This window comes from Dendropsophus ebraccatus, unplaced genomic scaffold, assembly GCF_027789765.1.
Source record: "Dendropsophus ebraccatus isolate aDenEbr1 unplaced genomic scaffold, aDenEbr1.pat pat_scaffold_585_ctg1, whole genome shotgun sequence".
In the NCBI taxonomy this organism is placed as follows: Eukaryota; Metazoa; Chordata; class Amphibia; order Anura; family Hylidae; genus Dendropsophus; species Dendropsophus ebraccatus.
Genome location: NW_027210184.1, coordinates 10483 through 34608, shown reverse-complemented (window position 1 = coordinate 34608; position 24126 = coordinate 10483). Strand labels below are relative to the sequence as shown.

Genomic DNA, 24126 nt, shown 5'->3' with positions numbered 1-24126 from the left:
TGAAGAATTTCTCTTAACACAAACAAACTAAAATTAATAGAACCTAAAATAATGCAAAAAAATATAAATATATAAAACCCCCCGTGGGAATCCCCCCGGAATCTCAAATTCCTTCGTCAGGGACCTGACATTCTGACACGCATTGGACACAGTAAAGTACAGTTTTATTATTTACTACATAACTCACAGTACTCATTCCAAAAGAGGTACGGACGGATCCGGGAAGATATACACTGGAGGCGGATCCCACGGAACGAGTCTTGCAGCCGGAAGCCTCAGTCTGAACATCAGAGTAAGGGAACTGTTTTCCAGTGAAGTTCGGCCACGGTTGAGAGACCAGTGTTCTGGGCAATGGGGAGGAGTAGCTCCATGTCCCCTCCGAGAAGTGAGTAGATGAGTAGATAAATTATGGGATACTGTGTGCTATCTAGTCGGTTTTGAAAGGAGATCGCTCCCCATTTTTTCCTTTTTTGTTGTTTCTTTCTGCATATTTGTGCCGGAGACTGCTGGAGTTATCCGGAGGGTGTAGCAATCCCGGATTAATCTGTTGGGCGTTGTATTGCAGTGAGTGGTGGGGTGTCACCACGTACCAAGTGTAAGTGATCAAGTTATATCAAATATATAGGTTTTTGGCAAGAACCTCGTCACTCCCAAAGTGTTTTTTCTGTTTTGTTGTATATTAAGATATAGTAGGAGATGAGTTTTGGCCGTTTTCATTACCCTGCAGAATGGTGTTCACTTGATGTCCCTTCATGTTATCTTCTGGGTTTCAGAGTCAATTGTCTGTGGACGAGGAGACCTAGGTACGTAGTCACTGGATGGACAGAAGTATTATTCAATGGAAAATAACATACGATTGGCTGTCATGATGTATCCCAAGTATCTTAGTGACATGTAATTCTTCCGATATAAAAGAATAGGAGTGGAGTGGGGTAATAGTCACCCATGTCACTCATCGCTGCACAGGGGACCCTGGCCTGAAGGATCAATCCTGGTCCATTCATTGTTAGACATAGTAAACTCTGCCTTGTATCATGGCTAAATGACTGTAATCACGATGCCACAATCCTCTGTGTCTAAAGCTCTTATGGAATGTCCTTGTACTGCCGCAACTCTCTGACCGGCTCCATGCTAGCGGATGGTCCTCCATGTGTTTCAATGTGGTTTATTGACAATTTAGAATAAATGAAAATCTTGAAAAATCCAGAAAAAAATATATTTTCCAGAAAAAATGGAAATTTGTATTTGGTACAAGGGAACAGTCTAGATGTGGAGTGTTCACAGCTAATGCACTGTGGGCCGTACGGCATCGATCTGTAGATGTGTTGTAGAGGTGGATCCTTTGTGAACAATGTTTCAGCTGGGAGAATTGGATAAATGTCGGGTTCCTGTAAGAGCCGCCGAGTGAATGTGAAGACTCAGAAACAGACAGATGCACTTTAATATATGGGTAAGTGTCTCTTCTCTTGTATATCGTACAATGGCAACACATGGATGAATGGAAAAATACCTGACACCTGTAAGTGCACTGTATGTGTGAAGTGGATAACGTCTATAGTCCAGAAGAGTACAGAGAACGGCTAGAATTATCTCTCTGGATGTCACCTCATCTTGTGACCCGAATTATTCATAAATACACCAAGCAGCCATGACATTGTGACAGGTGAATATCCGGTGACTATGGTCACTATCCTTGGCTGGGAGACAAGGGCCGCCATCCTCAGGGGTAAAAAAAAGGGCCGCCATCGTCGACTGGGAGACAACGGACGCCATTCTCAGCTGGGAGACAATGGCCACCATCCTTGGCTGGGAGACAAGGACCGCCATCTTTGGTAGGGAGACAAGGGCCGCCATTCTTGGCTGGGAGACAATGGCCGCCATCCTCGGCTGGGAGACTTCAGGCGGCAGGTGAACAGTCTATTCTGGAAGTTGATGTAAAGGAGGAAAAATGGGCGAATGAGACAACTACATGATGGTGTCAAAGTCTCTGCAGAGCGGTAAGTCTTGTGGTTAGTATTATAATGAAAGTGGCTGAAAGGATAACCAGTGAAAGATATCCCACCTGCCGCCATCCTATACAAGTCCTCATGTACAACAAATGACTGAAAGGTCCTGCTGACTATGATAGAAAGCTGTCATACGGGTTGTGGAGCTTCATACCAGTCACCACGCCCATACTGGCCCCATCCATCCACGAATGCTCCTACAATGTGCACACAAGAATTAGAACTTAACCATGGAGAAGTGTAAGAAGGCGTCTGGTCTAATTAATCATGATTTCTATTATATCATGTGGATTTGGAGACATGTGTTACCCATAGAAGAGATGGCATCTGGAAGCATCATGGGAAGAAAAGGGACAGTGGGATGGGTGATGTTCTGCTGGAGACCTTGTGTCCTGGCATCATGTGGAGGATACTGTGTCACCGCCCACCTACCTAACCATTATACACAACAGGTCCCCCCATCATGGCAGCAGGACCCCCCATCATGGCAGCGGTCAGCAGGATAACGCACTGCCGACATTGTTCAGAAATGAGAAACATGACAAAGAGATCACAGTGTTAACTTGGCCTCCAGATTGATCGACCATCTGTGCTGGAAAACAAACCCAATCCATGGAGTCCGAACATTGCTGAACTACACGAATCTGCTGTTAACATCTTTATGCCGGATACCATAGGACACCAAGATCTTGTGCAGTCAATGCAGCAATAAGATGGTGGCACGAGAGAGATCTGCATAGTGTTATCTGTGATCGGTTTGGAGCTACCTGGTACAATATATTCAGATTACTCTGTTCCTATCCACAATGTGCACGGCTCTAGAGCTGCTGAAAGACACACATGGCTGAGGGGCGCATACTGTATAGTTGTCAACAAGCACATTGACATCTGGGTTCTACCATGGATCTCTGCAGGTTTGCACTGGTTGTTTTACCTGCTAAATCCACATATACAAACAGAAATGGTAAAATTGTGCTAATTGATGGTAAAATACATTTTGTTGTGGTCTCTGACCTCATGCCAAGCAATCACTGGCTACCGTGTACCCTGAGGATGCCATGAGACATTGTAGTCACATCATGTTTTTTTGCCCCACCTGGCTAAAATTATTGCTTGATATAATATTCTATATATTTCTACAGGACTGTGTGATACTTCATGTGTACATACAGATAGATAGAAACAGCTCCTGGGTCATCACAGAGTTAAATATCTAAAATAAAGTTTACTTTAAAAGCATAGCGTTAACGATACCATCTGTGTCGTCCCGACAGATCTGCAGATTTTTTTTTAGTTTTGTGAATGAGTATATAGAGAAGTGAAATAAAGGAAATAATCCCAGTAATAAATGCTGGAAGAGAGACCTTTTGTGATCATTGATTTCTCTGCATTATGGTATAACTTAAACTTTTGCCTAAATTTTGTAAAAATTCCCAAAAAGGACATTTTCTTCTAATACCTCACCAAGTTAAAATCCGTCAACGCTATAATACTTGCAACCCAAAAATAGAGGTGAAATCACTTACTAAGAGAGCTTTTACCTGCCTCTCTCTCTACTGTGTACCCAGGCACTCCTCCTCCTATCTACCTCCCTCTCGCTCTCTACTGTGTACCCAGGCACTCCTCCTCCTATCTACCTCCCGCTCGCTCTCTACTGTGTACCCAGGCACTCCTCCTCCTATCTCCCTCCCTCTCTCTCTACTGTGTACCCAGGCACTCCTCCTCCTATCTACCTCCCTCTCGCTCTCTACTGTGTACCCAGGCACTCCTCCTCCTATCTCCCTCCCTCTCTCTCTACAGATTTGCCTTGCCTGTAACTTGATCCCTGAGGTGGCTACAGGACGGCACTGATTTTTCAGAGGAGAACACAGTTTAGCAGAGGAGAGATAAGAGGTTTGGTAACAGTAGAAGGAAGCATTTTTGTCTGATAAGATATATTAAAATGTTTACTGTATTCTCTTCTACTATTGATCAATGCAAAGAAACAACCATTTAAGCATTATTCATACCTGTGGCCTCTGCATCTTGACATCCTCTCTCATTACAACGCTCCCGGAGTAACATCACCTCCCTTTCCAAGGCTTCAATCCGGCTCAGGAGATGCTGCACAGACTGCGGGGCCGTGTAGCACTGACATAACCTCTGTGGGACACGAATACTGTGTGTAAAGGTGATCTGGCTTCCAGCATCGGGTGTATTCTCTGTCTGTTGCGACACCCAGCTTGCCTCTTCTGGAGATTCTGGTTCCATCGTGCATGGAAATCCCAGGGGAACATTGAAATTGTAGATGTGATTAAAAACCAGAGGCTGGTGCCTGGTGGCCGATCCTGTCAGATTAGCGCCATCTCTGGTGGAAAGGTGAGTCCCTGGGGTCTGGCCGCCGGCCACTTCAGCAAAGCACTTGGAGGGTCTGAGTGTACAAAGAAGCACAATGAGGTGAACTCCGACCTGTAGGGGACCAAGGGCGCCCCTCGCTCCATCGCTCCCCATCTTCTCCAGACAAGAGTAGCGCAGCCAAGGACCAATGGTCTGTTAAGAAAGGATGGAAATCTATATGAGAGTAGGAAGTGGTAGATAATAGTAATAGTAGACAATATAGATGAGCACTCCGCCAGCACGCTCCATGACTAGACAACCAGACGTCTCAGCATGGCCGGGACCAACCAAAAATCTATAGTAAAGAATTGTTCAGAGCAAAAATCAAACATTTTAGGCAAATCAAAGTTCCTTCTAGAAATGACCAATTATAAGCGCTAGATATTAGTAAGGCGGCGTTCACACTGTGGATGAAGAACGGATGAAAAACCGATGCATGGATGTTTGGTTCTGTTTTTCCATTGACTTCCATTATTAAAAAAAGAAAGCGTACACAATGTGGTCAACCAAGTTTTTGTTTACACTAAAAAAATAAATGTGTTTTCATCCAGTTTTTTTTATAGAAGTCAATAGAAAAACGGATCCAAACATCGCCGCATCTGTTTTTCATCCATTTTTTTCTATTAAACAGAGGGGTTATATGGACAGCAAAAACGCAGTGTGACCCCAGTCTGATGTTTTCGTAAAATTTGAAGTGCTCAAAAATCTGCATTGTGAAGATGAATAGTATTAGTTAGTAAGAATCTGATACATGAAGGTCTGGGACTCCAGAATCTACCAGAAAACGGCAACAAGTCTCCCTGAAGAGGCGTAGAGGGATATACAGGACCTGCTAGAGGAGGAAGCTCCAGTCACCTCTTCATATACGCTTAGATGTTATACTGGACAGTGTATACAGATGTAGCCAGAAAGCACCAGAAAGCATTACAGGAGCAGGGACTTCAGCCAGTTGCCGAGCTCTCTGCTCCTGTGGGTACAGTACTGTGGTGAGCAGGGACGTATATATATATATATATATATATATATATATATATATATATATACAGTACTGTGGTGAGCAGGGACGTATATATATATATATATATATATATATATATATATATATATATATATACAGTACTGTAGTGAGCAGGGACGTATATATATATATATATATATATATATATATATATATATACACAGTACTGTAGTGAGCAGGGACGTATATATATATATATATATATATATATATATACACAGTACTGTAGTGAGCAGGGACGTATATTTACACACACACGCACATATATACAGTATTGCAGTGATGCACATAGTACTATGTATACATCAGCACTGACCCAGACCTCATGCAGATTTGGGAGGGTGCCCTGGTCACAATGGACTGACACTACATTGTGGTGACTAGTAATGAGCGAACATCCCTATGTTCAGTTCAGATCCCGAACTCGAACACAAAGAAAAGTGATCAGTTCAGTTTGCGTTCGACAACCATTCACAAACAAATAACGAACGTTCAGTAAAAACGGACATTGCGGTCTATGCAGATACATACAGATTATTAAATGCAAAGCATAAATTGCGCCATTGCGTACGTTTCAGGCTAGAGTTACGCACATAAGTACAGATTATCTTGTGCAAAGCAACGTCCACATGTTCGATAATGATCATTATAACCATTCCGATCATCGGATAAATTGTTTGTGATCGGCAAACACGAACAGTAAGCGTCATGTTCATACAAACGCACAAACATTTATGAACATGTTCGCTCATCACTAGTGGTGACTACATGTGTATACGGTAATTCTCTATATACAGAGCTCTTAACGGAAAGACTTTGGTATTCACCCCTAGTTCACTAGGGTATCTACTCATTGAGTAGATCGAAACGTCGCAACTTTGATGGGTGAATAAATCACACTGCTTTCTTCACTTTAATCTGAAGTGCCGTCTCTTTACATCTGTGTATATATATATATATATATATATATATATATATATAGGCCATCATGATACTCTTTCCGTCTCCCTTTGCTATGGATATACAGTATTAGATGTGCATGTAGGGATCTTATGTAATATAGTGTGGGAGCAAAGTTATGTGAAGACGGATCAGGAGCCCTCCTTTATATTCTTCCCTGGTGTGGAGATGGTATAAACACTTATCTAAGGACGTTGCGATGTGCTGGAGATATCAGCCAGGAGAATATTGATGCTCCTTACAGTTCACCTATTAATATCTGGCAGATCTCCTTCTATAACGGACGGCTACCTGTTGCCCATATCCGCCAGCTGAACGTCCTGTTTACTGATCAGGCCGCGCGCTGTTTGCTTCCAGACATCTCTGCGTGTCAGTATAATTATGTCTCCGTGGGATTTGATAACAGCTGGTGTGTTGGCTCCTATTAAATCCAATTTACATGGAATCTCTCACTGCTGGTAATAGATGAGAACAAGTAGGGCAACATTTCCCGCCACGTGATGCGCTCACCCCGAGGAGTATAAAACACCGGTATACGGCACCAGCAGCGCTCTCTTGATTTATGTCCCGGTTATAAACTTAACTTCTATGGCTGCGATGCAAAATGCGACACTTCTGAGCTGCGGTCGGTCACAGGCCAAGTCCAGCTGAACAGTCTACCTGGGAAAGTCACCGTCACTTTAATCGACTTCCCTCCACTTAATGGCCCGTGTAATATCCAGCATATTACACCTTAATATCCACTAGGTGTCTCCCTTACCTGTAATCTGCTATCCACTGCCTGTTGTGATGGGAATACTGTCTCCGGTAACAGCTAGTTCAGGACAGAACACAAGATGTGGGGAGGGGCTTAGCATTTGCTATGTGTAGAAGAGAGAGGGGCTGCTGCTTTTACCTTTCTGATAACATAACATCTTGTGAAGCCAGTGCGTCAGTAACCTATTCTGCCTCTACATTCCTATGTAAGTGACCAGCCCGGCACCATGCCAATGTGTTTAGTGCAGTTGCACCTGTGCCATGCCGTGGCAGAGCAGAGAGGAGTATTTTATGCTGTGTTGTGATTGGCCAGAGAGGTAATGGAGGAAGTACTTGTGTGTGCAGTACTGGCAGCTCTGTCCCCACCCACTGACATGCAGAGTATGGGATGTAGCTGTGCACCATGGAGGGGGGTCTCCATAACAGCAGTAACCGCACTAACATGACACCTCATGAAAGGTTAATCTATCAAAACCAGGCAAGATTTTAAGTCATTTAAATCTTCGCATATAGAGAAACTCCGCCTTTTACATTATACAGAGTTAAATGCCGACAATTATCCTAAAATATCTTCATAATGGCCGAGGCCTCCTTTTATCCTGATACAAAGCTGCATAGGCAAAGCCTTAGAAGCTAATGTTCTAGCCGTCCGCCGCCAGCATTGGGGAGCGCGCTACATCTTGTCTCATTATTGAGTTCAGTGTGTAAGAGTATTCAGAAAGCTCCCATGCTCCCTGTAGCGGCAGCTGCCAGAATATTCTGCATTATGCAATCTGCCTCTATGCAGGTGATTTGGAGCTTTGTATCAGAAAAAGAAAGCTCGGTCAGCTAGAAGGATTTCTAAGACATGAACCAGCGCAGACATTTCAACCAATTTACAGTATAAAAGTGGTGGAAATTCCCTTTAAAGTGTAAATCAATAGTACAAGTGATTTTAAGAAACTCTGTTATACGTTTTATTAAGCAAAAGAGTTTCCTTCTGTCCTCAAAAAGCTCTTTCCCCCCACAATTCAGAAGCAGCAGGATTTCTGTGTCCATTATGGTCTTTTGGCCTAATTGAATCTGTTTGGCAATTAAAACTTTGTTTTTTGGCCGTCTCCATTCCTGTGTTAGATGATGGAGATGTCGCACAGAGTTACTTGTCCGCTAGTCACCATAGGAGCGCTCATCCCCCAAACTCTACACCTAATAAGAAGTGGTTTCCCTGCAATCGCGGCAAAGCTCCGGACCTCTCAGCTCCATCACTAAGTCTCATTTATTTGCTCTTGAAGCTTTGTTTAGTTCTTTCTGAACAGGTTGCGATGCCATACAGCCGCTCTTTATGTTATCAAGTGAACCCGGCACAGAATTGTGACTGATCCGAGCCTCGGGGGCACTCCTTTGAAATGTCTTTTACTTGGCTTAGAACACTCCAGACATAATGAACTGAGTGTTTGTCGATCCTTCCAGTTACAAAACAATGAAACGTGAAATATAAAATGATACCAGGTAGAAAGTGAAAATAAGTACATGATGTTTACTGCCGAAGAACAAGCTTTTAGTCCAACAAATCTACCACAATCTCCGGCGCAAAGACCTTTTATCTTCACGACTGATGGTGTCTTTATATGTGTATCCTGAGGATGACCACAAGGACCCCCAACCATTTCCAGGTCATTCATCAGGCCCATTACCTCTAAACTTGTGAGATGCATGTCCCCTTTTACTTATACAAACATAAAGTATCTGCTCATTCATTAGACAATCACTCGGTCTACTACACGGCACAATATTGGCCAATAATCTTCCCATTTCAATTGTTATTCTCGAAAAAACAATGTGAGGTGGGTCTCACTGGTGAGGTTCCCCCATATTTGGAGGCATTTTTGGCAGACGATGACTGGATTGACCCACCTATGAATAAACCCTGGTTGGTGAAGCCATAGCAAAGAAAAAAATGTCCACCATCAAGGCCAACATTTTTATGTCCATGGCCTCGTATAGGATTATGATCATCGACCACATGGGGCAATGATTCGTGCTGATTGGTTCCCAATGACATTGCCCTTAGTGTGTGTCTAATATATTTGTGTCATATTTCTGACACAGTGCTCTCTGCTGCCACCTCTGTCCATGTCAGGAACTGTCCAGAGCAGCAGCAAATCCCCATAGAAAACCTCTCCTGCTCTGGACAGTTCCTGACATGGACAGAGGTGGCAGCAGAGAGCACTGTGTCAGACTGGAGAGAATACACCACTTCCTGCAGGACATACAGCAGCTGATAAGTACTGGAAGACTGTAGATTTTTATATAGAAGTAAATTACAAATCTGTATAACTTTCTGAAACCAGTTGAGTTGATTTTCACCCCTTTAAGGGATGCTTTAAGATTAGAGATGAGCAAACCGGGTTCGGGTTCAAGTCGATCCGAACCCGATCGTTCAGCATTTGATTAGCGGTGGCTGCTGAACTTGGATAAAGCTCTAAGGTTGTCTGGAAAACATGGATACAGCCAATGACTGTATCCATGTTTTCCACATAGCCTTAGGGCTTTATCCAACTTCAGCAGCCACCGCTAATCAAATGCCGAAAGTTCGGATCGACTAGAGCATGCTCGAGGTTCACTCATCTCTATGTAAGATGGATAAAATATACGTTTAAAAAAAAAAAGTTGGTCAAGCCAAGTGGGATCAGCCAACCAATTATTGTGCATGGTGGCCTCCGGCAGATATCAGAGGAGAGAAGGATCAGGCACATTGGATTCTACATGCCCAATCCTTTTGTTCTAGGGTAGATAAGCCATCACCAGGCATGTCTGGCCATCGCTTACCTCTCCGTTTAGGAGACATGCCCATTTGGCCCAGCAGGCATGTATGTGGGAAGATGGGAGGAAATAGCTGCCGGCAGAAGGTGCATTAAGCCAGCAGATATCTTCTATGTAATACCAGCATTATATACAATCCATGGACAGTATCCGGGGATAAGTTGTTGCTATATAAACCACAAGAAATACATAAAAATGGATGGTTGCTTATAATCCACCATAATCTCCTCCACCCACTCCTTTCCTACCACTCGTGTTAATGTTTCACTGAGATAGCAGAAATGTCTCTGAGAAGTCTCTGGAAATATATCTCCAGCTTTGAAACTTGACATCATTACAGAACATCCTGACAGGTCAAGTAGTTGATCCCTTGACTCATCCCCAAACCTGCAGTAAAAATCACAATATACAGTAAATCCCGGCAGCGATCGTGTGAAGACTACAGAAGAAACATTCCCCTCCGCTATCTCCCGTCTGCTATAAGGATACGTCTAGTTACAAGCAGCAGAGAGTCGGGCTTCTCCGCGGCACGCCAGGGCTTAGAGACGACTCCACGGAACACATTAGTCTTCGCTGCCACAAAAGCAAAACTTTCCAGATTAACTTTTAAGAGACGTGTACGGTTCTTCATAAGTAGCTGGCAATACTGGGGACATAGTGATGGGGCATATGGTATAGTGAGGGTTGGCGTGATGGGATTGGTTGTATACATGGACAATGGTGCATTATGATCAATGTTTAGCGGACTTGCCATACTGTTCGGGTTCGGCAACATTCTCCTAAACCAACTCCCGGCATCGGCAGTCGGACATCGCCCTAGGGAGTCCTGGAAAACATGGATACAACCATAGGCAAGAGTCAAATGCCGAACGATTGGGTTCAGAGAACTTTGCCGAAACTGAACAGTTTGTGAAGTCCACACAACACTAGTCATGAGTCTAGGAGAGAGGATAGTCGATCAGCACCATATTATATGGACTAGTAGCCTTCCTGCCTGTATTGCTTATAGAGTATATAGATGCCCTGATAACTGCTTGTGTACTATCACTATATAGTGTAAGGGTAGTATTACACGGGCCAATGAAGGCCCAATAATAACTGTAAATGAGCACCGATCTGCTAGATCTCCGCTTGTTTACTGGGCCTATTACACGGTCCGATTATCGCTTAACAAGGGCCTTTCAGCCCTTGCCTTTACTTTATATATTACCTGTCCAGGCTGCGGGGCTCCTCTTGTGGTCTTTTCCCCGGGTCCCGCGCGCTCCAGCTTCAGAGCGGCCTGTCTCAGCTGACAGGCCGCTCAGCCAATCACTGGCCACGGCGGTCCTGGCCTGTGATTGGCTAAGCGTGCGTGACTCGGGGAGTAGAAGACCGCAAGAGGAGCCCTGCAGCCTAGATAGGTAATGTAAATCGTCAGTCGCCAGCTGAGCAACGCTATTACACATAGCGATGTGGGGTCGGCGCCCGACAATTATAGGTTCAAACCTATATCAACGATCAGCTGATGATCGTTGTCATCGGCTGATCGCTGTATTTATTACACGGAGCAATAATCGGCCGAATCGGCTGTGTAATAGTACCCTAAAGGTCCCCATACACTTTGGCTAAACCTACTGACTCGGTGGGACTGGCTGACTGTCCAAAGTATATGGAGACCTCCACAGTCTCCCCTGACAGATGATGTAGAGTGAAGGATCGGGCATGTTGTATTTCAACTTCCTGACCCTCCTTGTTCTCTCCATTGTGGACACATGAATGTTCTGCCACGCCGAGCACTCATGTGTATGGGGAGACGGGGAGATATAGCCGACCATATAGTTAGGATATAGTTTGCCGACCATTTATATAGGGAACTGTATATACTGAAAAGCATTTCCCCAGCTGTATCTCAGGGTGAGTTCCCCCAGCAGCTAAGGCTGGGTTCACACTATGTTTTTTTATTATCCATGGAATGGATGGAAAAGCAGATGCATTTGTGTGCTTCCATTTTAATCCGTTTTTCCATTGACGTTTTGATCAGTTTTTGTTTTTTATAATGGAAGTTAATGGAAAACGGGTCAAAATGGCTGCACTGTTTGCTTCTGTTTTCCATAATATGTAATATATGTAATAATAATATATAATATAAATATATAAATAATCTATAATAATAACATATAATATAAATCTATAAATGCAACAATAAATAAATAGATAAATAAGTAATTGAAGAGAGTCACCGCAGCACTCAGATAGTCTTCAAATAAACGTGATATTTATTTTACCCAAGCGGTGACTCTCTTCTGTTATCTATTACCCGTTTGATCGCGTACGTTGCACCGCGTGGCACCAATTTCATTGTTTCTAAAGCGTGCTGCATTATTTTCTATAGACTTGATAAATAAGTAGATAGCACATGAGAAGTACCATGCATCTGCAGAAACAGGTCCTTCTCCCTCTGTGTCACCTATGGACTGCATAATACGTGGACGTTGCGGACACGATGATTGATGCCTCTGGCACTCTGGTGTGTGCACGTGGCGGACATACTTCCATGGGGGATCATATTATGATGGAATCGATTTAACTCAATGTCTGTTTCCAGATACGGTCAGAATAATGGAAGATATAATGAATATGATAATCCCGCTCCGATCGGGGCAGAAGCGTCCGTGTTTCCTTCAGGGAGTGAGACCTGGCGCCAGGAATCGGACAGCAGACCTTTTATTTGGCTGAGATAAGGACGGAGGTTATTAGGAGGCTGGAGAGGTAACCGTAATAAAGTTTCCCCCCATTATTGTTGGAGACGACGGCTGCACCTGTAACCTCCCAGCGGAAGATATCAGGGAGGATGGGGGGGGGGGGGGGAGAAGAGGAGGAGGAAGGAGAGGATACTGGAAGAGACCATAGTACAGAGGGAATCAGCTCAGCTCTCATCTCTTCTATTGTAGAATGGGGAGAGAGCAGCGAAGGATACAGCACAGTATATATATATATATATATATATATATATATATATATATATTCAGGGTATTACTTTAAAAATAAAAAGGAAAAAAAATCATTACAAATAGACTTGGAGTGACGCTGGCTGTAGTAGTATAGACAGGGATACTCTGTAGGTCAGCAATCCTTTATCTCAGTAGAAACCTTGGAGCTGCTTTCATGTTGCCTTTATCCAGAGTACAGAAGAAATTCAATCCTTTTCTGTTAGAAATTTCCATCAACAATAAGGTGATAGCTGCGGCCATACATATGAAGTAGACCCTCACTCCATCTCTCATGAGTGCACACTCAGCTGATGCGAGCATGCACGTGTATAGAAGGAGGAGGGCGCAGTACCCCGCTGCCATACCTCTCTGCTGCCCCCCTCCCATTACATAGTCTGCAGGAGTCATTCCTATAATGTGTATAGTCAGCGTCAGACTCCTGTATAGTAATGCACATGGGTCATCTCTGTATACATGGACGTGTTTGGTCCTCCAGAGTAGGAGACGCTCTTTATAGCTGTCATTCTCTGATTAATATAGGATGGTTCTGATTACGTGACCCTCGACATGCGGCAATAAATGATGGTAATAACAGTGTGTATGCACCTATGCTGAGTGTGTAATAGTGCTGGCCGCTCACAAGAGGGCAGAACTGGGCTTCATCTTTTCCAGTCACCTCTCCTGGGTCTTAACTAAGTCTCCTAGTGCTCAGATACCCCCAGGTCTTACAGTAGGGCTGAATTGTAGAGATAAGTACAATCGTTTGGTATTTGAATATTAATGGCTGAGGAAGTTGGATGCCGCCCTAGGAAGTGCAGGAATACATGGATACAGCTATAGGCCTTAGGCTTTATCTACTGGGAGTCCCTAGGGAGGCATCCAACTTATTCATCCACCGGTAATCACATTCTGCACGCTCGGGCTCCAATTGTATTGTATATTGTATAAAACATACAAAAAAAAAAATATGTATGAATGCTAACAGAATGCAACCAACCAATGAGGGAGAGGTGATGGATGATGATGAAATGGTTGATAATGGAATGGACGATGATGATGGAATGGAGGATGATGGAATGGATGATGATGGAATGGAGGATGATGGAATGGATGATGATGGAATGGAGGATGATGGAATGGATGATGATGGAATGGAGGATGATGGAATGGATGATGATGGAATGGAGGATGATGGAATGGAGGATGATGGAATGGAAGATGATGGAATGGATGATGATGGAATGGAGGATGATGGAATGGAGGATGATGGAATGGATGATGATGGAATGGAGGATGATGGAATGGATGATGATGGAATGGATGATGATGGAATGGATGATGATGACTGTCAAGAATGAAGCAAAAAATAATCAACAGATCAAGAATCCCAGCCAGCTATCCCCAATCTTTCCCAAGATCTTTTCTTGGGCACTAAACCCCTGACACCCCTGAGCACTGAGGTCCCTGCAAATATGTTCCCCTGGTATACAAACCTTTCCTAGTAGGACCACGCCGGCACTAGGACCTAAAGACAAAAGCAAAATGAAAAGAAAACGAAATCACTGGGATCAAAAATCAAGGTAAAAAGTTTCCCGAGCAGCAATGTCTAAATAGTGATAGAAGGACGACACACGGAACAACCAAGAACATGGAAGAACCGACCGGAGATACTAGAACAAAACCAGACAAGGACCAGGAGTTATAATACAGCACAAAGAAGACTGGAAACAAATGTGCAAAGGGGAGCGAGGACCAGGGCTTAGACAGCCCTGCAGTTCCTGACAAGAACATTGGTGGCAGCAGAGAGGCCGCTGCCGTCCATTACTGCGGCCAGTCAGCGCAAAATAGTACATAAACATAAAAAATTATAATGTACTTTAATAAATGATATTACAATTGTTGCTCTTCGAAGTGCCCCTTTAAATGGATTTGGCTGTATACTGGCCGGCAGAGTGTGAAGCCAGTCTAAGCTGCACTGCTGTCCATAGTAGTTGTCAGGTTTTCCAGAAAGGCCTGGTTCACACTGTGCTTTTGCAGTCCGTTTTTTTTCCCCGTCCTTTTTATGCAAAAAAATTGATATAAAAACAGATGCATTTATGTGGATCCGTTCCATTATTTAAAAAAAAGGATCAAAACTGATGTGTTTTTTTCCCTTTTTTAGTGTCACAAAAACTTGGCTGACCACCTTTTTGTGTACGCTAAAAGTAACAGATATGTTAAATGTTCTGGAAAAACGCAGCGTGACCCCGGCGTTGTGCAAAAAATAGAGGCATTTGTGTGCATGTGTTTTTTGTCCGTTTTTCCATTGCTTTCCATTATAAAGAAAATGGATCTATAAACGGATCAAAACATATCGTTTTTCACGGTCGACTGCGTCTTTGTGCACTAAAAGAATGCATGCCTTTTGAGCCATTTTCGATCCCATTTTTATAATGGAAGTCAATGGAAAAACAGATCAAAATGGATGCACACACGCCTCTGTTTTTGCATAAAATGGATGAAAAAAAAAACAGATTGCAAAAGCGCAGTGTGAACCCGGCCTGAGGGATGCAAGATGCCAGATTTTCCTGTAATATTCCCCTACATTGTCTCCGGATATACAGAGTTAGTGACCTCCTCTGTAAATGTCTTCCTGCACTTTCGGCACCGACCACTTCCAGCATCAAACAGGAGTTACGTTCCTGACTTCTCTGCTGGTTATAGACACAGAAGGTCTAGAGGAAATATCTGACTTATTACGTATGGCCCTGAGTGCTTTTCCAGTCCGTCTGTTATCTGGAGGAGCAGGATGGATTGTTTACTCTCTCTGCTCCCCAACAACATGTCTAATGCCTATAGCAATGGCGCCATCCAGCTGTGCTCCGCTCCCACCCGCTGTACAGGACGGCAGAGACTCCAGACAAATGGCCGCAACAAGATGGCTGCAGACGGCCAATGCAAGCTGGCACAGAGAACACCAGAGCTCCTCATTACCGGCCGCCCCAGGGAGAGACGCTCCGCTGCTAAGAATAATTAGCTCCTTCTAATCTCTGGAGGATCCGGCTCCAAGGGGCCAGGGGCAAACTCCGCCTAATGAGAAGAGACGCTTACAGATACAGAGAAGATAATGACAGCAAAGAAGAGAGCGAAGGTAAAGATGTAACAGACGCTGGAGTCATCGGCCACACAGGGTATACAAGGGGGGCAGCACCGCAGGAGTATATATATACTATACAGGGGCTCTCGTGGAGTCATTGGCCACACAAAAGATACAAGGAGGACTGTGTGTGTGTATAATATATATATATATATATATATATATATACTATACAGGGGCTCTGGTGGAGTCATTAGTAATTGCAGTGGTCCTGTGTGCCTCTGAGTGTGTGTGGTCACACTGCTGGTGTGTAGTCATTGTGTGGTGGGCCACCACAGGTGTTTCTGTCTCTTCTGTGCACCTATCAAAAAGCCTTTTCTTTCAGGTTAAAAGTGGTGATGAGGTATTCTACAGTTTTGCCACTAGGTGTCAGTATTTTGTATGCCTATGTATAGCACAGCTGAAGTCAGGATTGGGTTAATGTTTTATGTGTACCATGTGTTTGTTATTGACCAATAGAAGGTGCCCTTTTCTTTTAGCCCATTATCTTTCTTCTTTCTCCTGCACATACTCATCCCCACCACTCACAGAGAGGCACACCACAGGCCCCTGTAGGAGGAGTTAAATGGCGGAGGAAGTGCACAGTTAGGGCCCTATTCCACCAGACGATCATCGTTTGCATAATCGTTAACGATTAACGATCTCAAACGACCGCTATTGCGAAAGACCTGAAAACGTTCACTCATTTCCATGGAACGATAATCGTTACTTATGATCGTAATTGCGATCGTTTTTCTTCGCTATTTATTCGCTATTGCGTTCGTATCTATTGCAAACGACCGAACGATGTCTTATTCAATTCGAACGATTTGCGAACGTTTTGCGAACGAGTAACGATAAAAATAGGTCCAGGTCTTATAAAGCGATCAACGATTTCTTGTTCGGTCGTTAATTGTTAACTGCATTTCAACCGAACGATTATCATTTAGATTCGAACGATTTAACGATAATCTGAACGATAATCGTCCGGTGGAATAGGGCCCTTAGTTCTTATCAGATTCTCAGAGAGGGAAGACGCAAAAACAGCTTCTTGCTGTAGTTAAGCCAGGGCCTGGCCGATGCCAGGACCCCTGTCAGGGACAAGCAGGGCAGTCTAGTCTAGACATCCAAGTGTATAGATGCAACTAGAGACAACCAGTTCTTTCTCAGCTATCACTACGTTCAGTATGCAGTGCTAAGCACTTTAAAAGGAGAGGTCATCAAGGAACACACCCTAAGCCACGCCGAGAACACGTCTACAAAAAGCATGGGAGTAAAATTGTAAAAAATTTCACAAATTTCAGGGAAAAATTGGTACAATTGTAGCAAAAAAATTGCATAATTCGCTGTAAAACTGCATATTTTTTAACTGCGATTTAGGTGAATTTCCTGCAAGATTGCTTTAAAAAAACATACAAAAGCTTATTTTTCAGTGTGAGCGTAAATGTATTAATGCTGTGAAAATAAAATGGAATGATAGCAATCGGGTTAGTGTGGCTCTCTGCGTGGCTCTCCATTGCTCTCTCTCTCTGCACCGTCACTGTCACCCTCTGCTTTATTATTGACTTGCATAAACAATGGGCAGTGGGGTAAAATAGTGACACCTAGTGGCCAGTGTAATAACTTTGCATTAGTTAATTCCAGCTGTGTTAGCTATTGATGCTTGGAATATGCACAGTGCTTTGTCATCTCCATTTGAAGGTTGTGGACATTTTTGCTCAGATTTTTTATTTATATAATTTATTTGCGTGTTTTGCTGCCTCCTCACATGGGACCCCTCTATCCCCCCTCTATCCCCCCTCTATCCCCCTCTATCCCCCCTCTATGCCCCCTCTATCCCCCCTCTATCCCCCCTCTATCCCCCCCTCTATCCTCCCTCTATCCCCCCTCTATCCCCCCTCTATCCCCCCGCTATCCCCCCTCTATCCCCCCCTCTATCCTCCCTCTATCCCCCCTCTATCCCCCCCTCTATCCCCCTCTATGCCCCCTCTATCCTCCCTCTATCCCCCCTCTATCCTCCTTCTATCCCCCCTCTATCCTCCCTCTATCCCCCCTCTATCCTCCCTCTATCCCCCCGCTATCCCCCCTCTATCCTCCTTCTATCCCCCCTCTATCCTCCCTCTATCCCCCCGCTATCCCCCCTCTATCCCCCCTCTATCCTCCCTCTATCCCCCCCTCTATCCTCCCTCTATCCCCCTCTATCCTCCCTCTATCCCCCTCTATCCTCCCTCTATCCTCCCTCTATCCCCCCCTCTATCCTCCCTCTATCCCCCCTCTATCCTCCCTCTATCCTCCCTCTATCCCCCCCTCTATCCCCCCTCTATCCTCCTTCTATCCCCCCTCTATCCTCCCTCTATCCCCCCGCTATCCCCCCTCTATCCTCCCTCTATCCCCCCCTCTATCCTCCCTCTATCCCCCCCTCTATCCTCCCTCTATCCTCCCTCTATCCCCCCTCCATCCTCCCTCTATCCTCCCTCTATCCTCCCTCTATCCCCCCTCTATCCTCCCTCTATCCCCCCTCTATCCTCCCTCTATCCTCCCTCTATCCTCCCTCTATCCCCCCCTCTATCCTCCCTCTATCCCCCCTCTATCCTCCCTCTATCCCCCCTCTATCCCCCCTCTACCCTCCCTCTATCCTCCCTCTATCCTCCCTCTATCCCCCCTCTATCCCCCTCCATCCTCCCTCTATTCCCCCTCTATCCTCCCTCTATGCCCCCTCTACCCTCCCTCTATCCCCCTCTACCCTCCCTCTATCCCCCTCTACCCTCCCTCTATCCCCCCGCTATCCTCCCTCTATCCCCCATCTATCCCCCCGCTATCCCCCCTCTACCCTCCCTCTATCCCCCCTCTATCCTCCCTCTACCCTCCCTCTATCCCCCCGCTATCCTCCCTCTATCCCCCATCTATCCCCCCGCTATCCCCCTCTACCCTCCCTCTATCCCCCCTCTATCCCCCCTCTATCCTCCCTCTATCCTCCCTCTATCCCCCCGCTATCCTCCCTCTATCCCCCCGCTATCCTCCCTCTATCCCCCATCTATCCCCCCGCTATCCCCCCTCTACCCTCCCTCTATCCCCCCTCTATCCCCCCTCTATCCTCCCTCTATCCCCCCTCTACCCTCCCTCTATCCTCCCTCTACCCTCCCTCTATCCCCCCCTCTATCCCCCCGCTATCCTCCCTCTATCCCCCCGCTATCCTCCCTCTATCCCCCATCTATCCCCCCGCTATCCCCCCTCTACCCTCCCTCTATCCCCCCTCTATCCTCCCTCTATCCCTCCTCTATCCCCCCTCTATCCCCCCTCTATCCCCCCTCTATCCTCCCTCTATCCCCCCTCTATCCTCCCTAGCTCTGACCCTGGCATTGATACAGAAGTATTATATATAATTCTATACTGTATATTGTAGAACGATTGTACTCGGTTCCATCTGAGTGACAGGCAGCACAGTGACTTCTCTCCGGCAGCTTCCGCAGGGATTGTCACTTAGCCTCCTTGTACGCCGAGTTCACTATATTAGATGTCTTCCTGTTTTGCTATAGAATATATCCAGAATCTAAGGATCACTGTATCATCTTGACAGAAGAGGTGAGTGTTTTTTGGATTTTTGGGGAATGCTCTCCAAGGCTTGATATTATATCTAATTGCAATTTCTGACAAATGTAACCTCATGTAAGTGTGACTGGAGCTGTCATGGCGGTGTCACGATCAATGGCCTCCTGTAAGGGTGACAGGCTGGATGTGATGAAGGGGACGCTTCATACCTGCTGTCACTAATTGGCTGCACAATCCCCCCGTATATATCTCTACCTTCTGCAAATCCAAATGCTATCTGACAGGGAAGAGTCAGCTGTCAGGGAGAAGCGGCAGCCGGAGACGGGATGCACTGTGTATGGAGGATCACCGTGTCCTGCCGGGGCCACATGTTCAGCTAATGAGCAGAGAGAATGAAGCTTTTACAAACAGACGATTACTATTGTATACACCACCCTGTGCCCTATAATAATAAAAGCTGTCATACTCCCCTCCCCTCCATCCCCTGCCGCTGCTACCTCTCCCGGTCCCTGTTGTCCTCCTCTTCTGCAGATGACGTTTTTCTGCAGAGGGCTCAGCTGATCTCTGGGCTGAACAGTTTCTATCTGTATGAAATGTCATTGGATTGTGGGAAAAGACGACTGCAGAGGGGACCAGATAAGTGACAGCGACAGTGGCGGGGGAGTGGGGAGGTGGGCCTGCTGTCTTCAATCACATAGGAAGGCATATATGAAATCCCCCAACTTATTTCTGGAAACACATAGGTATGAATAGAAGCTGGAGATGGAAAGCAAAAAAACGTCAACAAACTAATTGCATCAGTTGTTGTAGTGCAGGGCTAGCTGGGTGCAGTAGTGCGCTGTATACATCACATGACCGGGGGGGGGCACTATGGCTCCGGTACATACAGCCCTACTGCCAGGTTCTGTATCTGGGGAGGCCGGCGCGGCTGCCTCACTGATACAAAGTGCAGGGAGTGACCACTGGTGCTAGAAGTCTGTAAAACAGCTGTAATGTTACTGGACAGGTCTCATTTACAGATGATCGGATCTCGAGCACGCTTCAGGATTCCAACACTCAGCATTTGCTTACCGGTGGCTGGGTACAGGCTATGCTATGGGTACAGGCTATGCTATGGGTACAGGCTATGGTATAGGTACAGGCTATGCTATGGGTACAGGCTATGCTATGGGTACAGGCTATGGTATAGGTACAGGCTATGCTATGGGTACAGGCTATGGTATAGGTACAGGCTATGCTATGGGTACAGGCTATGCTATAAGTACAGGCTATGCTATGGGTACAGGCTATGCTATGGGTACAGGCTATGCTATGGGTACAGGCTATGCTATGGGTACAGGCTATGGATAGGTACAGGCTATGGTATAGGTACAGGCTATGCTATGGGTACAGGCTATGCTATGGGTACAGGCTATGGATAGGTACAGGCTATGCTATGGGTACAGGCTATGCTATGAGTACAGGCTATGCTATGAGTACAGGCTATGCTATGGGTAGAGGCTATGGATAGGTAGAGGCTATGCTATGGGTACAGGCTATGCTATGGGTACAGGCTATGCTATGGGTACAGGCTATGGTATAGGTACAGGCTATGGTATAGGTACAGGCTATGCTATGGGTACAGGCTATGCTATGGGTACAGGCTATGGTATAGGTACAGGCTATGGTATAGGTACAGGCTATGCTATGGGTACAGGCTATGCTATCGGTACAGGCTATGCTTTAGGTACAGGCTATGCTATGGGTACAGGCTATGCTATGGGTACAGGCTATGCTATAGGCACAGGCTATGCTATGGGTACAGGCTATGCTTTAGGTACAGGCTATGCTTTAGGTACAGGCTATGCTATGGGTACAGGCTATGCTATGGGTACAGGCTATGCTATGGGTACAGGCTATGCTTTAGGTACAGGCTATGCTATAGGTACAGGCTATGCTATGGGTACAGGCTATGCTTTAGGTACAGGCTATGCTATAGGTACAGGCTATGCTTTAGGTACAGGCTATGCTGCAGCCACCAGTAATGAAATGCTGCACGCTCGGGTTTGGATGGACCTTAGCATGTTCGAGGTTCTTTCATCTCTAGTCTTGTTAAATGAGGCCCTTGTGCACATTATCCATCCCTGGACCAGAAGAAGGTTGTAGAACATATATCTATATGTATCTACATCTATAACGTACGGACGTCAGTGTCGCCCTATCTGTACAATCTGTATCTATATCCATATCTAATAATTATACTTATAATCCCACTTGGACATATAACAATGACTCAATGTATCATGGCCTCAAAACATAAACACCTCTATACAAACTTATATACTGTTCCCGTAAAAGTAATGTACTTTATTATAAAACGTACACAAACAACAAGAAAACAGACCAGGATGAAAGTGACAGTGTGCAAAAAATAACATATAATCACCAAAAATTGTAGAAGTAATAATTCCTGGGGCGATAATCTCATCAATCTGACGGTGCTGTGTATGTGGTGCTAGCTGTCACGGGGGAACTCTACCGGCCGCCCAATACATCCGCACAGTCTATAGTAAACATCATAGAAGCTCATCCATTAAGGTGTACACAGATGCCACCAGGTCCCCCTCAACGTCTCGGCCTACTATTTGTATGGTGCCTATTAATGACGTCGGGTCATGTGGGTATCACGTCACTTACGCTTCCGGCTACTTAACGCTGGAACGCATATCCACCATGTGACCCGCACACGGACATGCGCACAGCGTACCATGAGGCCGTTATGGAAGGATGCCCACATTCTATTCCCGGAGACCGGCGCACCATCCCTAGGCAGATATAACATAGAGCTGCAGGGGGGAAGAACAAAGGAGAAGAAGAGAAGGAGGGGAAACAATTATAAACTAACTATTACCAATTTTAACTGACATTAGAGAGACCACTCGCATATCTGTAATGTATGGAGGTCGGTGTCACCCCATAGCTATCTGTACAGTCTATTATACAGGGATCGGCCATGTAACCCGGACCTGACTGACCCCCGGTGTATCACTGCGGATAATAGGAGAGTGCGGCTGTCAGATGCCACCAGTGTGGGGCAGATAATAAGAGTATACGGCTGTGGGGCAGATAATAAGAGTATACGGCTGTGGTGCAGATAATAAGAGTATACGGCTGTGGTGTAGATAATAAGAGTATACGGCTGTGGTGCAGATAATAAGAGTATACGGCTGTGGTGCAGATAATAAGAGTATACGGCTGTGGTGTAGATAATAAGAGTATACGGCTGTGGTGTAGATAATAAGAGTATACGGCTGTGGTGCAGATAATAAGAGTATACGGCTGTGGTGTAGATAATAAGAGTATACGGCTGTGGTGCAGATAATAAGAGTATACGGCTGTGGTGCAGATAATAAGAGTATACGGCTGTGGTGCAGATAATAAGAGTATACGGCTGTGGTGCAGATAATAAGAGTATACGGCTGTGGTGCAGATAATAAGAGTATATGGCTGTGGTGCAGATAATAAGAGTATACGGCTGTGGTGCAGATAATAAGAGTATACGGCTGTGGTGCAGATAATAAGAGTATATGGCTGTGGTGCAGATAATAAGAGTATACGGCTGTGGTGCAGATAATAAGAGTATACGGCTGTGGTGCAGATAATAAGAGTATACGGCTGTGGGGCCGATAAGAGTATACGGCTGTGGTGCAGATAATAAGAGTATACGGCTGTGGTGTAGATAATAAGAGTATACGGCTGTGGGGCCGATAAGAGTATACGGCTGTGGTGTAGATAATAAGAGTATACGGCTGTGGTGCAGATAATAAGAGTATACGGCTGTGGTGCAGATAATAAGAGTATACGGCTGTGGTGCAGATACATGACTATTGCCTGTGAATGACATTCAGTTATTAATAGAACTGGAAGAGTCTGTGAGGGGGGATATAGGGGGCACTGGGGGATGGAGGGAACCAGCACACCACATTGTGCCCTCTGGTGGTCCAGGGCAGAACTGCAGCTGATGCTTTGTAAGTGGTGATCAGCATTCAGCAAGTCGGCTCATCACTAACTGTAACTCACACTCCATTACAAGGCGTCCTATAAGCAGGCGCTCCCATCATACCCTGTCGGTCGACGCCAGATAGTCCTAGGCTGGAGATCACGTCCTCTCTCGGGTCTGATGGGAGTTGTAGTTCTGCTGGATATATATATAGGCTGGAGATCACGTCCTCTCTTGGGTCTGATGGGAGTTGTAGTTCTGCTGGATATATATAGGCTGGAGATCACGTCCTCTCTTGGGTCTGATGGGAGTTGTAGTTCTGCTGGATATATATAGGCTGGAGATCACGTCCTCTCTCAGGTCTGATGGGAGTTGTAGTTCTGCAGGATATATATAGGCTGGAGATCACGTCCTCTCTTGGGTCTGATGGAAGTTGTAGTTCTGCAGGATATCCGTAGGCTGGAGATCACGTCCTCTCTTTGGTCTGATGGAAGTTGTAGTTCTGCAGGATATCCGTAGGCTGGAGATCACAGGCACATCAATGGGGGAGGGGGGGTCGGAGCGGCGTTACGTTTAATGTGATGGCTTCTGTATAA

General features: G+C 45.3%; 1 protein-coding gene across 1 annotated transcript in view; it reads right to left on the bottom strand.

Moving 5' to 3' along the window:
* The window catches only part of LOC138777649 (tenascin-R-like), an 83813-nt gene extending 60036 nt beyond the window's left edge, over positions 1-23777 (bottom strand). Inside the window, exons 1-2 of the mRNA XM_069956314.1 lie at positions 23654-23777; positions 4016-4535 (exon numbers count right to left, since the gene is read on the bottom strand). Coding sequence (XP_069812415.1) covers positions 4016-4496 — 481 coding nt within the window. The 5' untranslated portion in view covers positions 4497-4535; positions 23654-23777. The remainder of the gene's footprint in view (positions 1-4015; positions 4536-23653) is intronic.
* Positions 23778-24126: the final 349 nt, after the last annotated feature.